The sequence below is a fragment of the Cucumis melo genome, chromosome 8, assembly GCF_025177605.1.
Source record: "Cucumis melo cultivar AY chromosome 8, USDA_Cmelo_AY_1.0, whole genome shotgun sequence".
Classification (NCBI taxonomy): domain Eukaryota; kingdom Viridiplantae; phylum Streptophyta; class Magnoliopsida; order Cucurbitales; family Cucurbitaceae; genus Cucumis; species Cucumis melo.
Window position 1 is genome coordinate 27,284,517 of NC_066864.1, and position 25,121 is coordinate 27,309,637.

The 25,121-nt window shown below is 32.8% G+C and overlaps 1 protein-coding gene, 1 long non-coding RNA gene and 1 other non-coding gene across 4 annotated transcripts; 1 reads left to right on the forward strand and 2 right to left on the reverse strand.

Moving 5' to 3' along the window:
- Window positions 1–273: 273 nt before the first annotated feature.
- LOC103503284 (regulatory-associated protein of TOR 1-like) lies at window positions 274–16,156 on the forward strand. Of its 2 annotated transcripts, XM_051088189.1 has the most exons (23): window positions 274–1,038; window positions 2,639–2,741; window positions 4,154–4,236; window positions 4,316–4,474; window positions 4,553–4,669; window positions 4,816–4,958; window positions 6,615–6,769; window positions 6,844–6,988; window positions 7,075–7,153; window positions 8,149–8,250; window positions 9,034–9,117; window positions 9,237–9,347; window positions 10,338–10,691; window positions 10,792–10,978; window positions 11,537–12,160; window positions 12,389–12,718; window positions 12,811–12,937; window positions 13,257–13,381; window positions 13,475–13,620; window positions 13,757–13,858; window positions 14,591–14,676; window positions 15,012–15,096; window positions 15,185–16,156. In XM_051088189.1, the coding sequence occupies exons 1-23, from the start codon at window positions 736–738 to the stop codon at window positions 15,521–15,523; spliced, it is 4,089 nt and encodes a 1,362-aa protein (XP_050944146.1). In that variant the 5' UTR covers window positions 274–735; the 3' UTR covers window positions 15,524–16,156. The 2 variants fall into 2 exon arrangements, with proteins under 2 accessions (XP_050944146.1, XP_050944147.1); XM_051088190.1 differs by lacking the exons at window positions 274–1,038; window positions 2,639–2,741 and having other exon boundaries at window positions 4,154–4,223.
- A 3,740-nt stretch (window positions 16,157–19,896) lies between these two features.
- Window positions 19,897–21,910, reverse strand: LOC127150439 (uncharacterized). The gene is made up of 2 exons (XR_007822743.1): window positions 21,424–21,910; window positions 19,897–20,166 (listed from the first exon to the last, which is right to left on the reverse strand). It is a non-coding gene; the product is annotated as an uncharacterized LOC127150439 (long non-coding RNA).
- Window positions 21,646–21,736, reverse strand: MIR164A (microRNA MIR164a). Its single transcript, NR_120687.1, has one exon. It is a non-coding gene; the product is annotated as a microRNA MIR164a (primary transcript).
- Window positions 21,911–25,121: the final 3,211 nt, after the last annotated feature.

Consider the following 25,121-nt stretch of genomic DNA (forward strand, 5'->3'; position numbering starts at 1 on the left):
GAAAAAAATCCTTTAATTTTATTAAAAATTCAAATTTAGAATAAAACACAAGATAAAAAAATAAAAAAAATTTAAGAATCTACAAAACATATTTAGGAATGAAATGAGAATTATGTAATTGAACCTAAAAAAGTTTTAATTAATAAAATTTATTTGGAGAATAAACCTAAAGAAGTTCATAAAGTCATACTCATAAATAAATAAACCTAAAAAAAAGAAAAAAGAAATAAAAATTAAAGAAAAACAAACTCACCAGAAAAAGACTCTCTCTCTCTCTCTCTCTCATATGTTTGTGTGTTTGACAAAATCGTAATGCAAAAGAGCTGAGTTTTTATTTCCGTTGGTGCCGCCACTGTTTTATGCGCCTCCATCCTCTTCTTCTCTTCTCCTTCTTCTTCTCCTTCTTCTTCTTCACCTTCTTCTTCTTCTTCACCTTCTAGGGTTATCATCTAGGGTTTTTCGACCTGGATTCTCTCTCCTTCCTCCCTCCTATCTCCACTCGCCGTTCCTTAACCGGCTTCGTCGATTAGCTCTCTTCCAATTCCCTTATTTTCTCTCTATCTCTCTCTCTGCCTTTCAATTCGATCTACAAAACCCTCTTCACAATCCTTTTATGCTCTTCCTTATCCCTTTCCGACGACGTGGTATGGTTCTTCGACGATTAGGGCAAGGTTGATATTGGGTCTTTTCTAGATTGGTTTTTTTTTTTTTGTGTTTCGAGGGTTTTCGATTTGGATGGCATTGGGTGATTTGATGGCTTCTCGGATTTCTCAATCTTCTTTAGCTGTAGTCTCCAATCACTTGGATGACTGTTCTTCTTCTAACCACGACGACGATGGGGATTTGATTTCTCTCAGAAGAGATTCTGAGGTTGCTAGTAGTAGTTATGCCAATGCTGCTGTTACTACTGCTACTACCATGGTTTACTTGCCCCAAACTATAGTCTTGTGTGAGCTTCGTCATGATGCCTTTGAGGCATGCTTGCCTGCTGGCCCATCTGATACCGGATTGGTCTCTAAATGGAGACCTAAAGACCGAGTAAGCCGTTTTTCCCCCCAATAATTTCTGTTTTCTTCATGGGGTTGTCAATAGCTTATCATCTTTGAATTCCTGCTTATTTGTTCTGTTTTGCTACCTTTCTTAGATATGTATGCTTATTGCAGTCTAAAGAACTATGTAAATTTCTTATGGAACTCACTGTATATCATTTTAGCTATTTACGTGCCAGGGAAATGGGGATTTATCTGGGTATATTTAGAATATTTGCTGATGATACCGATGAAGTTATTTGACATGACCAAGTTATGGATGTTGGGTAGGAAGTGTATATGCATTAGCGACCTGAATCGAAGAATGTCATCACTAATATATCACCAATCCTCATGGAAGTACTCTTTTATTTTTTTCTTTCTTGAAGTGGTTATCTTCTAAGGTTCTTAGTAATTTGTAAACATTATTTTATTGTACAAAAATTCCAATGTAGTCTTTAGTGCATTTATACTACAAAGACTCCAGAATCATCTTGGTGCTTGTAAACTCTAGAATGTCACCTGAATCCTCTTTACCTTATTAGTCCAGTATTGAGTCAGATTCTCTAGGAAAACTGAGGGAGAAGTCCACCACTACACACGCGGACATCCACTTGCCCTGTGCTTTTGAACATTTGGATAGTGAGGTCTTTGTGAAATGGAGCATATGCATAGAACACATCTTTACTTTTTCTTTGGTGGCCTCTTATTTTCATATTTACCTTGGTCCAAAACTTAAGTCTAACGACACTGTCTGCAACGCTCCAGGATTTGATTGTCTGTTAATAGGATGGAAACAAAAATTGTAAGTTCAAAATGAAAAAATCTTGATCAAATCCATTTGGAAGGTCGTAACAGAATTCTCAATTGTCAAGCAGTTGCAGTCTTGGTTGGGCTGATTCGAACAATGAATAAAAGAAAAGAAGATGGATACTCTGTTTTGCCTTTTTGGGTTAACCTCTTGAAGAAAAATACGAGGATGTATTGGAATATGTCCTATTTATTTGTATGGCATGGAGTGAGTACCAATGGATCTTTTTGGACACAATGCCAAGAAATATGGTTTTTATTCAAATTTATGAATCACTTGTATTTGACTGGCTGGCAACCATGTGGTGGAATTAGATTTTATTAGTGCGTCTTTTTTCATTGCATCAGCATCTTTTGATGTACGCAGCAACGTCTTGGTGGTGCCTTTATTTTTTTCTCCATGTCAATGGTGGACAATCTAGTTTTATAGCCTAGTATCTTTCTGCTCTTTCTGTTCTAGCAATTTAATTTGAAACAATTGTGTGAATCCACAGTTAACAAGTCTTATGAATCCAAAAAAAGAAGAGAAAGATTAGTCATGAATATGTGAACAAAGATCTTTACAACTACAGCATTTTGGCTTGTATTGTTTCTAACAAAAAAGAAAAAAATTGAAACAATTGTCTTCAAGTGTGAGACCCAAGCTTTTATTTCATTAGGAACTTGGAAGTATTGTTTGAAATTTGAATCCTTGCAGTATATGTTTAATATTTTCTTTAGCTTTCATTTCCTTCTTATTCTTCGGAGTACATACAGTTATGAAATTATCCATATATTTTAACTGATACCATTTTATGCAGATGAAGACTGGATGTGTAGCTCTAGTATTATGTTTAAATATTAGTGTTGATCCACCTGATGTAATTAAGATTTCACCTTGTGCCAGAATGGAGTGCTGGATAGGTAGATATTTTACACCATTACTACTCTTTTTCTTGAACTTTTGCATTTATTTGAGTTTTATGTGATTATCGTATTTCACTAAGGGTGCGTTTGGTTGGGGGATTTTGGAGGGGGGAATGGGCACCGGCATTTGAAGCCTGTGTTTTTTTCATGGTTTTGTTTTACTTTCCTGTCCAATGTATCCATAATGAAGTTGAAGTTGGATTTTCTTTTACCTTGTAAAATGGTGGGTTTTAGAAAATTCCTTCCTCTTCAGTAACTCTTTTTCTTTTTGTCACTGATTTTTTAATCGATTACTTTCTTCTTCTTCAACTTTTGCTTCTTCTCCTCCTCCATGCTGCTGGCTTTTCTTGCCATCACTCTTCTTCCTTCTTCTTTGCCTTCACCTTTTCAAGGTCTTCTAGGGCTTCTTTTCTTTCTTCTACAAAAAAATGTCTGATGCAATCATTTGATCTATTTGTTTTTGTTTTATTTATTTTGAAGAATTTGAATGAGTTAAGTTTTAGATGTGATTTGATGACAAAACCTGGGCTTTATCTATTTCAAATGTCCTTCCTCATTTTCCTAACCAAAATCTCCAAATCTCCAAATCCAAATCCTTCCCCACTATTTTCTCACTGCTTGGATAAAATCACAGCCCCTGATCCAAATGCTTTTGCCAAGAACATGGGAAAGATAGCTATTTTCTGGAAGTTAAATTTCTGATAACCACTTGCCCAAATTAAAAAAAGAATCACAACTTTTCTATATGTAAATTGGAGATTTATTCCTAGAAAATTGGATACCATTGCCATCTAACCAAACACTATTTCCTTATATCCCAGGTATCATATTCCCCAACATTCTTAATTCCCTGACATTTATAAAACCTTAAATCAAACGACCCCTAATTTTTTCATCTTAATGATTTTCTGTTTAACAAACCAATTACCATATGCCATTCAAATTGCAATGATTGGAAATACTATCGAAGACAAATGTGGGTTGGATCCTATAAATTATTAAGTCCAATCTGGTTATGTTTTTTTCCATACTCCTAAGGAATAAGGATGTTCATTACTTGTTTTCATCGCATTTGTTCTCTGGAATTTTTATGAGGTGTATCTTTTATACACCAATGTTAAACATAAACACTGATGTTTTCGGCTCTTTTATTTCTCATTTTTACTATTGGCCTTAGGTCTACCTTTGCACTATCTTACTGTGGTTGCTGTTTTTGTGTTTTTTCCATATCATTGCATTTTCATTGAATTATTGCAATGCATTTGATTACCTAGAGAGGAAAGGATGTAAATTGTCTGATAGGAATTAGGATTTCACATTTCAGTTCTGGTTCCAGTTAAACATATGCACTTTATCTTCTTTAAAGTTGTCTTTTAGGTCTGTTAATTCTTTTTTTAATCTTGTTGCAGATCCTTTTTCTATGGCACCCCAAAAAGCACTTGAAAGTATTGGAAAAACATTGAGTGTACAGTATGAGAGGTGGCAACCCAGGGTGGAGACCATTATGCCCAGAACTTTGTCTGATTTACTGTATTGCTAGTCTATATCCTAACTTGATGATGTGTATGCAGGCCCGTTATAAAGTTCAGCTGGATCCCACTGTGGAAGAGGTAAAAAAGCTTTGTAGTACATGTCGCAAGTATGCAAAGACTGAACGGGTTCTCTTCCATTATAACGGACATGGTGTTCCAAAGCCAACAGCTAGTGGTGAAATTTGGCTTTTTAACAAGGTCTATATATTCATATATTATAGTTTTTTTTTGTTAATGTCTGTTATTGTCTTATTCTCACGATTTTTGATGGTGCAGAGTTATACCCAGTATATCCCCTTACCTATTAGTGATCTGGATTCATGGTTGAAGACACCTTCCATTTACGTGTTCGACTGTTCTGCTGCTGGGATGATAGTCAATGCCTTCACTGAGGTACTTACTGTCAACTGTGTTTTTAGTTCTATTTATTTTATCTGTACTAATTTATCATCATCAGGAGTGATATTTTTCATTTTCTTTTCATAAGATTCATGATGTTCATACTCTTAATTACATCAATATCATTCTTTTTTTTATAGCTTCACGATCCCTCTGGATCAACGAGGGACTGCATTTTGCTTGCAGCATGTGAATCACACGAAACTCTTCCCCAAAGAGCTGAATTTCCTGCAGATGTTTTTACCTCTTGCCTTACAACACCAATCAAGATGGCCTTGAGATGGTGAACTTATTCTCATTCATTTATCTTGAACAATGCCACTTTATATTCTGAAGTGTCTGAATCTTAGATATTAACTGGTTTCATTACTTTGTTTATGAAACACAGAAAAAATTCTTTTATGACCTACATTGTTGAATTCTTGAAGATTAGGTCTAATTTATAAATTTGAGAATTGTTAGTTTAGTTTTTCAACTGCCTGACCTATGTAGACTAGGGTAGGCTTTTCTCGAAATTGATATAACTGCATATATAAATCTTCAATGGAAAATAGCTAAAGGTTCAATATACCTATGAAAGAAATTCGAATTATTTGTTGTCAAATTCAAATGTATAAAAGTTGAAGTGTTCTCAAGTATTCAATGGTTATTCATTTATGTTACTACATTCTATTGTTGTTGATACTACCTGAGTTCTATGAAAATTCGGTCAATGGTTGATATTGTTATTCGTCCTGGGAGCTCTTGCTCTTTATTGGTTTAGTTTTGTCATCATTTATCGATAGGGAAATGATTGATATCATGGTTCTCTTGTCTTTGATTGGGGAGTATGAGTTTAGACCGCAGAGGGGGGGCTTTTGTCCTTGGAGCCTTGACCTTTCTAAGGGCTTTTGTTGTTGCTCTTCTTTTCATTGCTTGTTGAACCTTTCTCCATCAAGCGACTATGTTTTCTTCTTCTTTATAGAAGGTGAGAATCTTAAGTACTTTATCTAACAGGCTATGCGTGGAAGAGTTAATACTCTTGTTCAGCTTTTGAGGAAGTTTCCCTCCTTGATACTGACATTTTGTTGTATCTTTTGTCAGAAATTTGAGAAAAATCTGGATCGCATCTTCTAGAGTTGTGGGTTTGCCTAGTTTATCTGGAATTACTTTTCTTTGACGCGTTTTAGCTTGCTAAACACAGAGATTAAGAGAGATGGTTGATGGGTTCCTCATTTACCCTCTTTTTCGTGATTAATGGAGGTTTATTTGGCAAGCTGGGGTTTGTGCTTTATTGTGAGGTCTTTGGAGGAAAAATAATAGAGCCTTAAGAGATCTGGAGAGGAGTCCTTGGGCTGTTTTGTACCTTGTCGGGTTCTATGATTGAAGTTCCTTGCCTTAGTGGGACTTTCCTTTTTTCGTGGCTTATTTTCTAGAATCTCTGTTCTTATATTCTTTCAAAGTTTGGTTCTTAATTAAAAAATATGTTATTTTTTCCCTTTTCATCTAGAACTTTGATATTTAGTAATGAACTTGTTCTATACAATGAATTCCTATGTGAATATTGAAATGCCATCTGGTACATGCTTATGAATTCAATTTAGGGGATTGAATTTTGTAATTTCTTCTCAATGAAATTCTTTTGAATGTTTCTCATTAAAAAAGAATTCAATTTAGAATCAAAGATTGTTTGAATGATTAGTACTTCAGGATTTACTATGTTTATAACTGCCTCTTATGCTCTTCTATATTTTGAAAATAATTTTAGTTTAGGAAATTTACATGTATTGGGTCAGTGCTCATGAAATCTCTCGGACCTGATACGTAGTCTCTTGTCTTCCTCTACCTGGAAATTACCATTTCTATTCTTAATCAATTTTCTGTTTCTCTGGTTTGTTTACGAAGTACTGGCCTTTCATCGTTTTCTGGATTTCTCTTATCATTGGATCTTGTCCCTCAGGTTTTGCAAACGTTCATTGCTCCGTGAGTCACTTGATGATTCATTGATAGACAAAATACCTGGTCGGCAAACTGATCGGAAGACACTTCTTGGGGAATTGAATTGGATTTTCACAGCTGTCACTGATACAATTGCATGGAATGTTCTTCCACATGGTAGCTTTCAGATTTACTCAACAAATGCCGCCCTTTTTCTTTCTCATTATAGCTAATAGGTTTTCTTGGTGCAGATCTATTTCAAAGGTTGTTCAGACAGGATTTGTTAGTTGCCAGTCTGTTCAGAAATTTTTTGCTTGCTGAGCGGATTATGCGGTCTGCAAATTGTTCTCCAATTTCACATCCAATGTTACCTCCAACCCATCAGCATCACATGTGGTAGAGTTTGAGAAACGTTGATTATTAGGTCTGTTAATGTTCAATTGGTTCATTGACTGACCCATCTGTGGTTCTGCTTCTTTCAGGGATGCATGGGACATGGCTGCTGAAATTTGTCTTTCTCAACTTCCAGCATTGGTTGAAGACCCCAACTTGGAGTTTCAGGTCAGTTTTTCTTCACATGTGTTTTTATTGTATCAACGGTCAGATCTTGGTATGTGAAAGTGTCTTTACCTTAAAGGCAACGAGCCTAATTTTATTTACCAGTGAAAGTTATAGAGGGATATCCATTATATTTTATATTACATACAAGGTCAGGCTCTCTAATTGAACTCACAAAATGCTACCCCTATGTTAGTTAATTATATAGGGAGGGCCTGTAGATGCTAAATGATACATCAATATTATTACCTAACATGAATTCAAAATGAAACATGACTATTTGCTAATTCAAACATTTTTCCCTCTGATGTTCTGCCTTTCTGTGGAATAATTTATTATTTCTTTCTAAGTGCTCTTCAGTATTTATTTGTTAGCATTTAGAAATCATTTTAAGCTCCTTAGACATTAACCTTAAAAGGGCGGTCATGTAGCAACTTAAGTAAATTTCCATCCAAAATGAAACCCATAAGAATTGAATAGCAAGCTTCAAAATTTCTTCCTAAAGGAAGTCTAGAAATAGATAGCATTCTAACCCATTTCTCCCAATTTGAGAGCAAGGAGAAGGATTCAAGGTCAACTTGGGGTATCTATTCTGTAACCTTTCTATTTTGATCACAAAGATAAGCTATGTGAACGAATAATTTCAATATTTTCCTGGGCATTTTGCTTCCTTTCTTAGTCCAACATGGTTATTTTCTGTCAGCCTTAATTAATAACTCTTGGAGCCCATCAATTTTAATGCTACAGCCTTGTTGACCAAATCTCCCTTCCACTACCTTAATCAAAGTTTAGAAAAGCCGATAAACTAAGCCAGTTAAGTATTCTTAAATGGGATAAAGAAATGGATCCAAAATAGGACTGGTGTTTTCAACATCCAAGGGGTATTGTATAAAATTATTGTCACATTTTTTAAATGTCTGTCATCAATTTCAAAAGTTTATTGTTTAAAGTTATCCTTCAAATCTTTGATTAAAAATTTGTTTTTTGTAATGTTCTAGCCAAGTCCATTTTTCACCGAGCAGCTGACAGCTTTTGAGGTATGGCTTGATCATGGATCCGAAAACAAGAAACCTCCAGAACAGCTGCCCATTGTCCTTCAGGTACCAAAGATCACCATCTCTCTCTCTCTCTCGTTCTTTCTGGATAACGCTTTTGAATTTTGCTATGTTTTTGTATTGTTTGCATTTCTTCTCTTAGCTTCTTTGAACTGCCACTATTTCTGAATATTAGCATTTTGTCTAGAGAGCTGCTATAGAGTCTCTTGTTTTCTATTTCTCATCATTATAGCTTCTTATCCTGCTCGACCCTATAGTTGGCTGGTTTTATGAACCACTACAACCTGTCAACGTGAATGGATACTATCTTGGAGCTTATATTTGAGCACTGCCTTCGTTAGGGATCTTGCCTGTTTGATCATGTTAGCACCTGCATGAAAAATGTTGTTTCACCATACTTTTCCTTGATTTATTTTGACACCCTCCGGGACTTTCTACTCTTTGTGTCGAATGCTTGATTTTAGCTCCAGAGAACTATTGCTGATGTTTCTTTAAATTGTTGATCCTTTATTTTTTCTAGAATGAATAATGGTTAAGCTTAAATCGAAATGTGTAATATTCTTTCTCATGTTAGCTTTTCGGGGACACTAATGCCGCCATCATTATTGTGTGGAGAGATGTTTGTAGAGCCAAATCAGTGTTTTTCCCGCCCCTTTTCTTTTCTTTCCATTTTGCTCTTGCTTTACTTATTTAGATCCATTCTCAATGTATGCTATGTCTATTGATTTCGTCCGTCTCCATAGAGTAACCTCGTTTTCCATAGGGTGAACGTTTTTCTTTCTTTTTAATTTTTTGTGTATAATTACAGCAGAGTGACCTTTGTCATAGGTTTTACTCAGCCAAGGACATCGATTCAGGGCGCTGGTTCTTCTTGGTAGATTCCTTGATATGGGACCTTGGGCTGTTGATCTGGTAGCCTTACTTGAGACTTTGCAAATTATTACTGTGCCATTTATTCCTTCTTCTTTTTCATACTTTCCATCTCAGTGGCAATTGCTGTTGGTGGCTGATAGAATAAATTCATTTGTTAGGCCTTGTCTGTTGGAATATTCCCGTATGTTCTAAAGCTTCTGCAGACGACAACGCCGGAGCTGCGACAAATTCTGGTTTTTATATGGACAAAGATTCTGGCCCTAGATAAGGTATATAATATAATTAGGTTATTCTTTTGCAACTGTGGCTTTGAACAATGACTGGTTTTTGATGGGAGAACTTGCTTTGTTTTCCAAGTTAGTTTTATTGATTTGTCTTGGAGCTCCTTGGTCAAGGAGTTTTGAGCTTATTTTCGTTTTTGGGTGTCATACTGCAAGCATATTTGCAATTGCGGTTGTTTTTTTTTGGAGGGTACCCTAATCGTAGCTTCCATCTGTGATTTTGTATGTAGTTTTTCGACTCTTTCCTTTGAATGTGTCATGAAGAGAGTTGTGTTTCCTGTGAATGGTCTCTATTTTCTTTTTTATTTTATTGGTTCTCATATCTAATGCTTATGTTTCTGGATAGAATTACTAATATTTAATTATTCGATCTGTATATTTTTTCTTGTTCTTACTGTGATCTTAATGTCTTACGTGTCTTGGTTTATGTTTAAAGTTGAACACTACCCGAAGTTTCCATTGTCCATCATAATCATATTTATAGGCAAAACTCCTAAACAGTTAAAAACTTAAATTGAAGGATTAATGGAAGGAGTTCCAAAGCATCTATGATCAAAGTTACTTACGGAATATTCATCGTGGTTTCGAAAACCACAGTCAACAGAAGCACTTTTGAAACAACAATGTAGTGTCTGATTCTTTTGAAAATCAAGTAATTTTAGAGGGCATAGATGATAATTATAATATAAGTAATTGTTGTTCAGGTTGTCGATTTTTTGTTCCTTAGTACTCTTAGTGTTGATCTTTCTGTGAAGAATGTGGAATATATATATATATATTTTTTCTGACATCCGTGTTCCTTATTGAGAACTTGGTCTTTTGGGGACTTTTTTAGCTGTTATTTCATTCAGAAAGTTCTTTCATGCCGCCTTCTCCACATGAACTCTCTCTAGATGCATTTTATTTTTCTTCACCATTCTTGTGGGCAAACGATTTACAAACCTTTGTGTGGTGACCATGATTCTTCTGGAATGACAGTCTTGCCAGGTTGATTTAGTAAAGGATGGTGGGCATACATATTTCATCCGCTTTCTTGATAGTCTGGAAGCTTTCCCAGAACAGCGGGCAATGGCTGCATTTGTTTTAGCGGTAATTGTTGATGGGCACAGGCGAGGCCAGGAAGCATGCATCGAAGCTAATTTAATCCACGTCTGTTTAAAGCATCTCCAGAGTTCAACACCAAATGATGGACAAACTGAGCCGCTATTTCTTCAATGGCTTTGTCTTTGTCTTGGAAAACTGTGGGAAGACTACATAGATGCTCAAATCATAGGATTGCAGGCTGATGCCCCTGCTGTGTTTAGTTCTTTATTGGCTGAGCCTCAACCAGAGGTTCATAATTTACTTCCTTCATTCTATATTTACATGAATGTGCAAGTCTGTCTACACTTAAGCCTCAAGTGTATGTCTCAAACGTAGATTTCTGTTTCAGGTTAGGGCGTCAGCAATTTTTGCACTGGGTACTCTACTTGATGTAGGGAGTGACTCGTCTAGAGATGGTGTTGTCGACGATGATTGTGATGATGATGAAAAAATTAGGGCTGAAACCAGTATTGTTGGAAGTCTCTTAAGTGTTGTTTCGGATGGAAGTCCACTTGTTAGGGCTGAGGTTGCTGTTGGTATGATTCTCTATTCCCCTTATTTTCTGCTTATACTTGCTGTCTTCGCGTGGTTAGTTATAACTTTATTACTAGTATTGGCCAGTTTTCTTTCCCTCTGATTTGTAAATGTATCTTGAAAAAATCTTGTAAAGAAAAGTGGGTTGAACTAATTGTAAGAATCTGCCACTAGTCATTGTTGTATACACCTTTTGAAGTTTGCACTTGTCGAGTGATTGGTGTTTGTTTTTGTTTTGTTTTTTAGTGCGAGTAAGATATGATTGGAGGGTTAATTTGTGGTAGTATCGATTTTAATACAATCTGATTTTGATGGTTTTATCTTTCCAGTATGTATTCAGTGGGATTTAACCTATGGGTTTCTGGTCTGAACTTTCATTGAGCATGTTTACTGTACTATCTATCGTACACACACTGCTGCCTCCAAATTTTGAAATCAAGGCTGTTTGTCATTAGTTTTATTCCTTCATTTATAGGGATAATTGCTAGTTTTTCAGTTAGGTGCGCTGGATGTCTGTGTTTTGAACAATGCTGATTTAAAAATGTTTTATGTTTTTACAGCTCTTGCTCGCTTTGCCTTTGGCCACAACAAGCACCTTAAGTCCATTGCTGCAGCATATTGGAAGCCTCACTGTAATTCTTTATTAAGTTCTCTACCCTCTTTGGCTCATATAAGAAGTTCAGGCACTGCCTATACCAATTCAAATCAGCACATGCCTCATGGAAGCATTGTATCCTCCCAAATCGGTCCGTTGTTGAGATTTGGAAATGAAAACTCAACTTTAGTTAGAGATGGAAGGGTTTCCACCAGTAGTCCTCTTGCCAACACGGGAATGATGCATGGATCTCCACTTTCAGATGATTCATCTCAGCATTCAGATTCAGGAGTTTTACATGAAGATGCAGTGAGCAATGGGACCGTAAATCATTCAAGGCCCAAACCTCTAAATAATGCGTTGTATTCACAATGTGTTTTGACCATGTGCACTTTAGCCAATGACCCATCTCCTCGCATTGCAAGCCTCGGTAGGCGGGTGTTGTCTATTATTGGTATTGAACAAGTTGTAACAAAACCAGTCAAGGCCAGTAGTAGTGGTCTCAAACCTACTGATGGGACAGCAGCATCTCAGCCTCCTACTTTTGCTGGACTTGCTCGTTCTTCTTCATGGTTTGATATGAATGGAGGTATGGCTATTCTTCTGGCTGTGCATTATTTACCATTGCTGTGCATTATTTACCATTGGTGTGCAATTTTGAGAAAAGTCATCAGTGGTTTGATTACTTTGAATGATCGTTATTTCTTGTGTTGCTGCTTCCCCTCTACTGAAAAAATAAATTTAGCGCAGGATGCTTATATAATCTTAACTTTTTCTCTAATCTCTTCCTGATTATGAAAATTCGTTTCTGTGTCAGGTCATTTGCCTTTAACTTTTCGAACACCTCCTGTCAGCCCTCCCAGACCAAGTTACTTGACAGGAATGCGAAGAGTTTGCTCATTAGAGTTCCGGCCTCAGCTAATGAATTCTCCAGACTCTGGGTTAGCTGATCCCTTATGGGGTTCCGGTGGAACTTCAGGAACATCTGAACGCAGTTTTCTTCCACAATCAACCATCTATAATTGGAGCTGTGGGCATTTCTCAAAGCCTCTCCTCACTGCTGCTGATGATGGTGAAGAAATATTTACTAGAAGAGAGGAGAGGGAGAAATTTGCTCTGGAACGGATAGCCAAATGCCAACATTCTCGTAAGCCTCTTGTTCAATGTTATTTGTATTCATGATATTCTGGCTTCCCATCATTGAACTTGTTCTACTTTCTTCTTCCTTATTTTCATCAGCTGTTAGTAAGCTGAACAACAACCCAATTGCTAGCTGGGATACAAAATTTGAAATGGGTACAAAAACATTATTGCTACAACCATTCTCTCCCATCGTTGTTGCTGCTGATGAGAATGAACGGATTAGGTATGGCGGATTTCTTTTATTTATTTGTTCAATTAAGTCTATTAAATCGTGCTGCGAATCAATGTAGGATTAGATGACAGTAGTTACATTTGGGAACTTAAGTCTCAGGTAATGAAACCTGTAGTGTCTACCTCTAGCATGTTTTTTTTTTTTTACTACCATTAGGTTTTTGGAGACTACTGCTTATTGGAAGTCAGTATTTGGTTAGTGTCATACCACCGTGCACATATTGAAATGAGTATGATTCATTTGTTGTTCATTTCCCTAATCATTTTTCACCAGTTATTACCCTCTGAACTTTTTCGTCTTGTGTCTCCAGGGTCTGGAATTATGAAGAACCTGCCCTTCTCAACAGTTTTGATAACCATGATTTTCCTGACAAAGGAATTTCGAAACTGTGTCTTGTGAACGAGCTTGATGACAGCTTGCTTTTGGCTGCTTCATGTAACTCTTACATCATTTTCGATTAATTTTCATGGTGGTGATGTTTGTAACACTAATAGTGTACCTGACTTCAAATTTTTCTGTATTTTTCAGGCGATGGAAATATCCGTATTTGGAAGGATTACACTCTAAAAGGAAAGCAGAAGCTTGTAACTGCTTTCTCGGCAATCCAGGGGCACAAACCTGGTGTTCGTAGTATAAATGCTGTTGTGGACTGGCAACAACAGTCTGGATATCTGGTATGTACTTAGTTTAGATGCTATCTCCTCCTTTTCCTCAAAAACAAAAACACAGAGGAGAGAAGAAAAGGAAAGAAAACATTTATAGTTTCTTGCTGGTATATTACTGAAGTTTTTTTTGTCATGTGATTTGCAGTATGCTTCTGGTGAGATATCGTCTATTATGCTATGGGACCTAGACAAGGAGCAGCTTGTTAAATCTATTCCTTCATCATCAGATTGCAGCATCTCAGCATTGGTGAGTACCTCTTCACAATAATTTAGGAAGTGGCAGGTTTCTCCTACTTTGGGTCTGCTGGAGCTGCTTAAAATTTAAAAATATGGTTCATCATCCTTTTTCTTATGCATTGCTTTGTGAATAACTGGGCCAACTTGAGTGTAGCTCAAATGGTTGAGCCAAAATCATTGACGAAGGTGCAAGGGGTTCGAATCCCCAATTCCAAATCTTTTAGAAAAGGAATTGGGAATTATCTTTTGAGTTGTGTGTCTATTGGCCATAGTAATACAAACTGATGTCATCTTGTCTGGCATGTCTGTGTCTATCCTTGTATCATAAAAATGTTATCGGAGGCAAGTTGAGGTGCCCATCGTAAAAATTATATTAGCAACTATTAAGATATTCTTGCTTTTACGGCTTTACCTTGTTTTAACGCAAATATAAAATATTTATTCTTCGAATTGGGGACGAAGGGTTGAGTCTCAGTGGACTGTGGCAGCAAGGCCACTATGCCACTTACAATATCTTGTAATATAAATGATTTATTAAAAATAGTTTCTGTTTTTTCCTGGTGCCTCTCCTCTTTACCTTTTAATCTTTATACTTTCTAAGCTTGTTATGTTTTTGTTTTAGGTTTAGGTTTTGAGATTATTAGTTCTAGTGTTGGATGCCGCATCTTATGAACTAAATGATTGGTATAATGATACAGTCTCTGTATATATTTAAAGAGCTCTTACGTTCATCCCTTTGCAGTCTGCTTCTCAAGTCCATGGGGGTCTACTTGCAGCTGGTTTCTTTGATGGTTCTGTCAAGCTTTATGATGCTCGCATTCCTGAATTGTAAGCATATGTACCTTTTCTCCCTCTTGATGCTTTTATTTGAATAAAGCTCTTGGTTAAGCTTCTCATGACCCGCTTTGCAGATTACTTATTAGTTATTCTCCCCCCCCCCCCCCCCCCCCCCCCCAATGGAAGTTAGTTTTGCGTTTTTTAGACAATAAAGAACTCCGAGGACTTCTGGTTTTTTATCGTTCACCGGGAAACTGAAATAGAAAATATAAGAAATCTTATGAAATAAATAGATGTATAAAACAAATCAAATGGTTTGTTCTGATATTTTTACTTGTTTTGCATTTCTTGCATATTTGCCTTCAACCCTTCTCTGAACCTTGTAGGCTTGTCTGCACAATGCGCCCACATGTGCAAAAAGTAGAAAAGGTTGTGGGGATTGGCTTTCAACCCGGACTTGATTCGTCGAAGGTGATAAAACTTCTTGGCTGTGATCAATGTATTTTCAGTATCCTATTAAAATGTATTTGTTAATTCTGCTTATCGTTTTCTTCTTCAGATTGTCAGTGCCTCTCAGGCTGGTGATATTCAATTTCTGGATATCAGAAATCAGAGGGATCGGTATCTAACCATCGATGCTCACAGAGGTTCACTTACAGCATTAGCCGTTCATAGACATGCTCCTATCTTAGCTAGCGGTTCAGCCAAACAGTTAATTAAGGTCTTCAGCCTAGATGGCGATCAACTAGGCACCATTAGATACCATCCTACCTTTATGCCCCAAAAGATTGGTTCTGTAAGCTGCCTCACCTTTCACCCCTACGAGGTGCTGCTCGCTGCCGGAGCTGCAGATGCTTGTGTATCTATTTATGCAGACGACAACTCTCAAGGGAGATGAGATTGATTTCCCCGAGTTCCAAGTTGGACATCAGAAATGGCATGTGCACATTGATATTATTTATGGGTTGTCCATGCAGTGCTCATATTGATTTGGTTATCGCTCGAGTGCGATTCAATGAGATGTTTGAGCTGCCCCATTCTTTGCTTGTAGCGCGTGGAAACGTCCCCTCCATCATCAACAGTGTAAGCTATAAATTTATTGGCCTCTGGTGTACAGTTTCACAGCTGATCAGGAAGAAAAATCCTTCATATTTATTGGGGCTTTGGCAAATAAAAAAAAAATCTGTTGTATAGTTTAGGTGGGTGTAAATATTTTCCAATGTTCATCCTCTCTTCCGGTGTGTTCATCTTTCTTTATCTCATCGTTCAATTTGTAAAAGGCTGTCAACTTTCTTTTTTTTCTTTCTTTAATCGTTTTCGTCATCTTAGCCATTGTATATGGGCTTTAGTAGTTAATCTCCTGAAATTCTGGAGATCAAATGAGTCCATATTCGATCAGTGTTGAATTTTATTGTTTTTTTTTTCTCTTTGCCCCCTACATTAACCATTATGTAACTTGTAATTATGTCGCATAGTTTGACCTGATTTTGTTGTTGATTTGTGAATATATAATGCTTGATTTTATATGTCATTTTCCTTTCGAGTTTCTTTTTAACACGACAGTACCTAACCCCGTAGCAACAAATTTAATGTTGAGGTATGTTGAAGAAGAAAAAAAGAAAGACTAATATCGCTCCTGTGAAAAGATCATTTATGGAATAGCATCCATTTCATTACGGATAAGCTTGAGGTTATGTCAACATCAATGTAGTTTGACTCTCGATGTATTAACAAAGTATAAGCATTACCTCTGTCAAGTTGGAGAGTATTGTTTTTGTACGGACATCTTTGTTCTCAATCAAAGTTCGGTTTATTACTGATGCATTACTTTTTCTTCTCTTTTTAATTGATGTGAATTTGGATGATTTTTTTTAAGGTTAGTTTTGGATGAGACTACTCGTTTCGAGTAGATTGGTTAACACAAAGAATGAATGATGATTGCATTACTTCACTCGGGGTATAGGTATAATTCATTCTCAAGAGAGGCATAGAATAAGAGATGGGTAAAGTTACAAATTGAGTGAGACAAACAAGTTTAATTCTTAAGAGGTTGTTTGGCCATCAGATTATAAAGGAGTGGAGTGCACTATTTTAGTCAACTTCATGTTTTGGCCCAAGGGTTATTATAACCCGATAATTAAGATTATACTTGTTCTTTTTTTTCTTTCACTTTTCTATTTTCTTTTCCGACACTCTTTTTCACTCCCCTCTTTTTATCACCATTCCCACTTTTCTAAGGGCTATATTATATATTTCACAAATTTTAATTATGTCACAAAAAATTTCATCTAATAAATTTTGTTAGGAAAAATAAATTAGAAAAGTCTAGTTTGTAAAAATAACTTAGGAATATGACTTGTTAGGAAAAATAAATTATGAAAAATATATTTGCAAAAATAACTTTGTAAAAATTACTTAGAAAAAATTAATTTGGAAAAACACCTTTGAAAAACTTTCTTTGCAAAAATTTAGAAAAAAATGTGTTAAACAGTTAATGCCTAAACATAATACGAAAAATCAATTGGGTTAAATTTAGGAAAAATAATAATTCACAGTTTTACCAGTTTATTTCAAGTTTTATAAAGGGAAAAAAAGCAAACAAGGCAATCAAAAACTTTTGATAATGTTTGCTGTAAAAATAAATAAACATAATAAAAATAAATATTGCTAATTAGGTGGGGTAAAATGAAACTATACTTATTTCCATTGAATCAAATGTTTGTTTGAGCTTTTATTTCTAAATAAATCAAAGGAATAATTTTTAGAAAAAATACGATTCTACTTTTTTCATTAAAAATCTATTTTATGAAAAGATTTAGCAACAAAATTTGAATAACAAAATTTGTATCATAAATCAGAAGAAGAAATGATATGCATCATAATGCAGTTTTTTTAGAAGACAATTTGTGTTATAAAAAGAATGATAACTTGATAAAATAGAAAAAATAATAAATTTCTATCATAAAATAAATAAATTTGTATCATACTTAGGAAAAATAAAGAATTAATGATAGTATGACAAATGCATTTATTAAAAAAATGACGGTATGTAGTTGTTAAAATTATGCAAGAACTTCTATAATTTTTTTATTTTTTTTACAAAATTAACAAGCTTATAACTTTCTTTAAAAATCATTTTAAAAAAAACACAAAGTAATGAAAAACATTAATAATTAAATAATGAAAATGAAAAATTAGATTAAATTTTCTCCTAAGATTATTTTTATAACATGTAATTAATGACTTACACAAAAATTTAATTGAAGAAATAACATCATAATTAACAAGATTAAACAAAACTAGTTGAAAAAAAAAGTATATATCATGTACCTATATATGCCTGGCAAAAAAAGAAAAATAAAAAAAATAAAGAAGCCAAATCGATTAAATGAACATTATAATTGACAAGATTTAATAAAATCAATTCAAGAAAAATGTTTATTTCATATATAGTATATAGAAAAAAAAACAGTGAAAAACCCAGATTATAATAGTCTCCATTCTAAATACAGATTATAACAACACATATTATAATAGTTTGTATCTCAAACATATATTATAATAACATAGACTATAATAGTCTGCACCTTAAACGCAGACTATTATAGTCTCCATACAATTATAATACCCAAACTATTATAATCTTAGACAATAAGTGACTCTTTGACCCAAATGTCCCATAAATGGTTAAAATTATATGTTATTATTGAAATTAGTATGTAATATGTTATTAATCATTCAAAATCAATTTAAGTCTTTTTTTTTTTTTTTTGGAGAAAGTTAAAACGAGTTTTAGTTGAATAAATTAACTCAAGTTGGTATTGATGTAAAATTATTAGTCCCATTATTTCAACAATCTCAAATAATTTCTTTGATCTTATGTGCGATTATCTTGAAAATGTATCATAACTTTCACTAAAATTGTTGAGTAGGTAAAATTTTAATTTTAAAAATAAATCATTCAGATTTTTTTTTTTTTTTTAAATTATAGTGTTTGATAGATTGCTAAAAATAAATTTTAAAAAATTTTAAATATCAAATGTGTTTAAATAAAAATGAATTTTTCTGAAAAAAGATTTTTCTTTTCTTTTCAAACGTACTCTTAATCTCGAAATAATTAAAGTAAAGACAAATTTAGTCATCATCATAGGGGTCAAATGGCACATTAATCGATCAACTTTCTTTTGTGAATTATGATAAGTACTTTCAAGAAAAAGACCCTTAAGATGTTAAATGGAAATTAATTAGTCAATGTTATGTTAAGAAAAACATACAAATCAGGAGACCAAATGGAAGACAAAAGTGAGCCATACGAGTACTTATCCATTGTTTTTTCAATTAAGATTTGTTAACAAAAGAATCTCAGAAGCCTCCTCTTTAATTACTATAATAATATCATGAAATGCTTAATTAATTCTTTCATATCGTATTGAGTTTTCGGTCTTTATCTTTTTAAAATTAACTTATCTACATTACAAAATTAAATTACTAATCATACTATATAGAACTAAAGGTATGCTGTATCACATTTGTATGTTCAAATATTTTATCTATATGCATAGATAAGTTGGGGAATACGAGAGTTAAAGTGAAGCTTTGTTTACCGTTGATTATTTTAGATAAACTAAAATACGTTTATTTTGATTCATCGACAAGTTCATAACTATTTTGCTTCTGATTCAAAAAATCATGAACATATGTTTATTTTAGTTCAACCACTTTATCATGAATAAAGAACAAACAATTGTATGTTCATAGTACAAAACAAGTCATCATAGCATATAATAAATTGGTCCATTATATGTCAAAAGTAGTATCTCTTTGCAATATTTTGGTTGTTATCAATTTTGGTTTGTGTTACTATTAAAGTTACGTCTAAGATTAGAAGTAGGTATATTATCACATATTTGATTGAGATATAATTTACGAAAAAGTCGTAATTTTGCACTGATACAAAGTTTTTTGGATAGGAGTGAAACCAAATATATGTGCAAGAGTTCATACTAGAAACATGTCTATGTCTTTTTATTTTTTTTATTTTTAATGTAAGAAACCAAGAACAACAACAAAGAACTTAATTATGCCAATGATCATTTTCTTTTGAGAGGGAATGAAAGAGGCACAAATGGAAGAAACATGTATGATAGTGAAACTGTCTTCCAAGTGGTTATAACGAATTTTCGGCCTATTGATAAGAATTCAACCATGACACAGCTTTTTCTTCGTCCTGTCTTTTTTCTTTTGGAAGAAAATTATTGAATAAGACCGTCATAATGTAATTGCTTCGCAATAGCCAATGGATCAGAATTACTAAAATAATTTGTAGACCAACGTAAATATTGGAATACAAGCATATTTAAAATTGTCTTACAACTTTTCTCTCATATATCTAATAGTATAAATTGTAAGAACTAATTTCTCGGAAGTTTTCTACAGCTTTGACACTAAAATTGAGAGTGTTCACTTGATCATTTGGCCTGTTGAATCCATTCCACTCCAAGTTTGTTGGGTAAGAAAATTTCTTGCTGAAGAACACTAGAACTGGAGGCTCTCTTGCATTATAGATTTGTAATTTGAGGATGATTTCACAATTTGTATTTTAGAATTAATCATTATATCTTTAATATCAAAAGATAATAAGTAATATATAATTAAAAACAGCTAAATGTAATCCAATCTAATTCAACAATGTAATCGAAAAACAAGAAAAACAAGTATCTACACAAACTTTAGTATTTCTAGCAATAACTCTAATTTAAAACAAAATTTACAATAACTATATATGATCCCATTTCTACTAATCCAAACAAACACCCCCTCAGTTCATGAAAGTCATTGGAGCTTGTGTCTATTTTGTTCTTCAATTTGAAAAATTACGTATTTTTTAAACCTTATATTTTTTAAAAGTTTACAAATCTAGATACAAAATTAAAGGTTTTGAGTTCTACTGAACATAAAATTTGAATATACCTAACCCATTAATTAACTTAAAAAAAAAAAAAAACATTCAAACACATCATTCAGAGTTGAAAAAAATAGAAATCTTGAAAAAAATTTGAAAGTTAACAAATAAGTGGAAGGCTAAAGCTTAGAAACTAATTAAAAAGCAATTAAAGGAAAAGAAAAGGGAAAATATACACAAATATAGAGACTCATAGACTCATAAGTTAATAATATTAAACATCAAGCATTATGAAAAAGGGATCAGAGCAATGCATTTTTTTTTGTTTGAGTTCAACAACATAATATGAACGACAGAATTCGAATATATTTGGTTGATCTATTATTTTAATTATTAGATTTTTGGAGTTGGACTAATTTTTTAAAAGTAGTATTATATCTACAGTGAATCACCATTGAAAAAGGAAAGAAAAAGAGGAAAAAACGTACTGAAAACAGAAGTACTTCTAGTTGATCTAAAATCACTTACAGTGTTTTTTAGGATTTTTAACAGCAAAAGAATAATAAAAAAAAAAAAGTAGTTCTCCATTGTTAGCTAAAACTCACCCAAAATTGTTGCACTAAACACAATTGAAATGCAAACTCTTAATTTGAAAAGCAATTTCAAACAAAAGAATCATAAATCAAACCAAACCAAAAAAAAAAAAAAAAAAAAAAAAAGAAGAAAAACAAAAGAACCCTCAAGTATTTGTCTTTGTCATGAAGAAATAACACAATATACACATTTTGTGAGTCAATCATATATATACTCCAAATTTAGTAAAATCAAAAGTACAAAGATTGTAAGAAACCAAAAAAACCAATGTATAAAGTAAACAAAAAAAGGAAAGTTCTGACCTGAAAAACAAAAAATAAAAGTGCTGAATGAAGAAGGCAGAAGCAGAAGCAGAAGCAGAAGCAGAAGCAGAATTTCCAATAATTAAGGTGCAGTGGTCTTGATGGTGAAGAGGGGCACATGAAGAACTAACTCAAAAATACATTAAAAAAGAAAAAGAAAAAGAAAAAAACCCCTTTTTCTTCCAAATTTCAAAATCACTTCTTAACAAACATTGGGAAAAAAGAAAAAGAGAAAGAAAAAGAAAAGAAGGGATTTTTGAATTGGAACTGAGTTAGTAAAGCACGTGCCCTGCTTCTCCATCTTGCTCTTCATGCACCCTTTCTCTCTTTCTCTTTCTCTTCCTCTTCCTCTCAACTTTCCCAACTCTTCTACTCTTTCTCCTAATTTATATATTAAAAAAAGAAATATATGAGTTTTTGTTTATTTGTTTTATGCTCTAAAATACTTCCTATCCTCTTTTAAAATTACATCTCCATATTCTTTCTTTTCAACTCTCTAATCTTACTCTTACTCTTACTCTTAATCTTTTTTTAAATGTTTCAATTCTATTTTCGGAGTTGAAATTCGTTAAAATTTATGGTAATGATGACTTGAAATTTGGATCAGAGTGCAACTCTGTTTTGGTACGTTCTCAGTATCATGTATTTATTGGTCATCCTTTTTAATTCAGTTCTAGATCTCAATTTTTTTTCCTTTTTAAATATCGATTGACCCAAAACTTTATGCCTATGGATGAAGGCAAATTTAAAATATACCATCTAACATCAGTGTGGTTTTCTAACGATTTTTTACATGACTGAGAATGATAATGTAATTTTTAAGAGAATGGATGGACACGTTTTTAGAAGGGTAATTGCAACATGTAACAAACACTTTTAGGGTCAATAATAAAGTGTAACAATAATTTAAAAGAATTACAAATATATCAAAATCTATAAGTGATAGACTTTATTGTTGATAAACTTATATTTGTGATATAATTTATCACTAATAGATTTTGAGAGTTGAATATAAATTTTTCTATATTAGATTATTCTTTTGCATTGTACTATATCTACTAATAATTTTAATTGATTGCTGTATATTTGAAACTGCTGATTTAAAATGAGAGTGAATCGCAGAATTTAAGCTCTCCAAATTATGGTAACATTAAAAATAAATCCTCAAAATTATATTATTGTAGAAATTGGACCTTCAAATGATAGAAATTTTGATACACAATTGTTACAATTTTAAGGTTGTTTCGAACTCAAATTCTTACGGGTGAGAATTGGAGAAGATAGTGGAATAATCACCCTACCTTAAAAAAGTGATTTTTACCGTATACTTTTTAAAGGAAGAAATTTAGAAGTACTTTTGATAATTTTGCATAGTTTTAAATGGTTTGTGTGGGGACAAGCAAGAAAATTGAAGGCCTTAGTTGGGAGTGGGACCTTACAAAAGGATTTCAAATCCAACACCTAACAAACTACCCTTCTCTCAACTTTAAATTTATAGGACCATTCATTATTATTTTATATTTATGTACAATCTACTTCTATCATCCTTTTGGTGCCTCTAAATCTAATTCTACCTTCGTTTTCTTTTTTCTTTTTTTCTTTTTTCATTTTCAAACTTTCAATTTTGAGTGGCTAATCTAATTAATTAGATTACTTCTTTTATTTTTAGTGATTAAAAATATAGTAAAAGCTATGGAGAATTTTAGAATTCTAAGCAATCATCATGATGTGATATATTACAATTTGATTGTTAACTTAGTGAGAGCCCATGATTTTAAAAAAATTACACTTTTAGGTGTATGGCATTTTTTTTTTTGTTTTCTAACCAAATAAATCGTTGAGACATTAAATGTGCACATTACATCACTGTTTTCAAGACAATTTCTTTGGTGGTTGAAATGCATTATTATAACTTATAATATATATGATGAGATGCCAATTTATGCAGTCATAATATAATATGCCAATAAAATCATAATAGGGTTTTAGTACTATATAATATTATAAAAAAAATAAAGAGGTAAATTTATAGCCCTACAATTTAAATTAGCTTGATGAATTCAAGCCCAATTAAATTTTTACACGTTAAATTTATGATCAATCAATTAAATTTTTAGACTTATATATATATATATATATATATGAATTTTTTAGATTTTTCGACAAAATTATTTCTTTGAATATCTCGTTCATGGTTCATTTTATAGAACTAGATATATGAAATAGTCTACACATATAAGTTCACACGATATATTAATCGAATGAAACCAAAAAAAGAGTGTGTAAATTGATATGCTCAACAAAAGTCGAGAGTTTTTAAATTTATACAATTATTATTTGAAGATTTTAAATAACCTCTAATGAATGAAGTGCATATACTAAGATATATGAAGAATGAAACATTATTATAGAAGGCTATGAAGAAAGCAAATTAAATAGAATAAGTATTATATAGTATGATGAGTTGTTTTCAAATCTAAATAGCTGGGGTTTTCCTACATTCGCCTATGTTTTTTGGGCTGTTTCACACCACAGAACATGCCCTTGTATTATGTCTTAATCTTATGAAATGTTGCTGTCTCAAATCTTGCAAACCTTAGCTTCATTATTGTAATTTCTTTACAATAAAAAAAATTATATCAAACAATACTAATATTTACCCCATCACTTAATTAGCAGTTTTTTCTCAATTTAATTTCTTTCTATATATATAATTGCAGAAAAGTTGAATTTGGTAATTTTATTTTTGTCTTTTCTATGGTTAAATTAGAAATGGTGTTATTTGATGCTGTCTCACCAACCTTAAAATAAAAAAAATTATAACTTTGTTTAGCTGTTTAATTTGGCTGCTTCTGATCAACTTTGATGGGAATTTGGTCATATTCTATAGAATTATGTTGCATAGTGGGGCACATAAAGCATAATTAAAAATAAAAAAAAAAAGGTAAGAAACAAAGACAGATGAAATTAGGCTGATTAGATAAAAAGGGAAAAAAAAAAAAAAGAAAACAAAGAAAAACAAAAAGAGGTTGAATTAGGTCAATGCTTTTCCTTGAAGACCATTCAAATCTCTTATGCAATTGAATTCTTTTTAGGAACATATTTATGATGACCAACATCATCACCATTGAAATATATGCATACGAAAAATATGTACATTTTTTTCTCTAAAATTCTAAAAGAAAAACTAAAGTGTGGATTTATAATAAACAAAAGTTAGAGAAATCTAAACGATATGAAAGATTAAACTAAAGAAAATTTAGGTCACTATTATTATTGAGTCAGATCGATAGGTAGAGTTCATTTTTAATTTGAAAATTTAAAATATATCGATCTTGGAGTTAAATTCCTCCCTTCTCATGAATTTTTTTTTTTTTTTTTATAAATGGGAGCAAAGATAGGAACAAATTAAAACTCATCGAAAAAAATATGTAAGAGAAATAAAAGAATATATAATAGTTGTTTTGGTAGAAATATAGGTGCAAACTTTCACCCAAATGGAAGGATGATACACGTAAATGAATACTAATACCTATGGATGAGACTATAGTAAAATATACATGGGATTATTTATATATATTTTGAAGATGTATAAGAAAGAATGGAAATCTAAAAAAAGAAAAAGAAAAATGATATTTTAGATATGATTTGAGGGTCAGTGTCAAATAATGAAAAGGGGGAAGAAATTAAATTAGGGG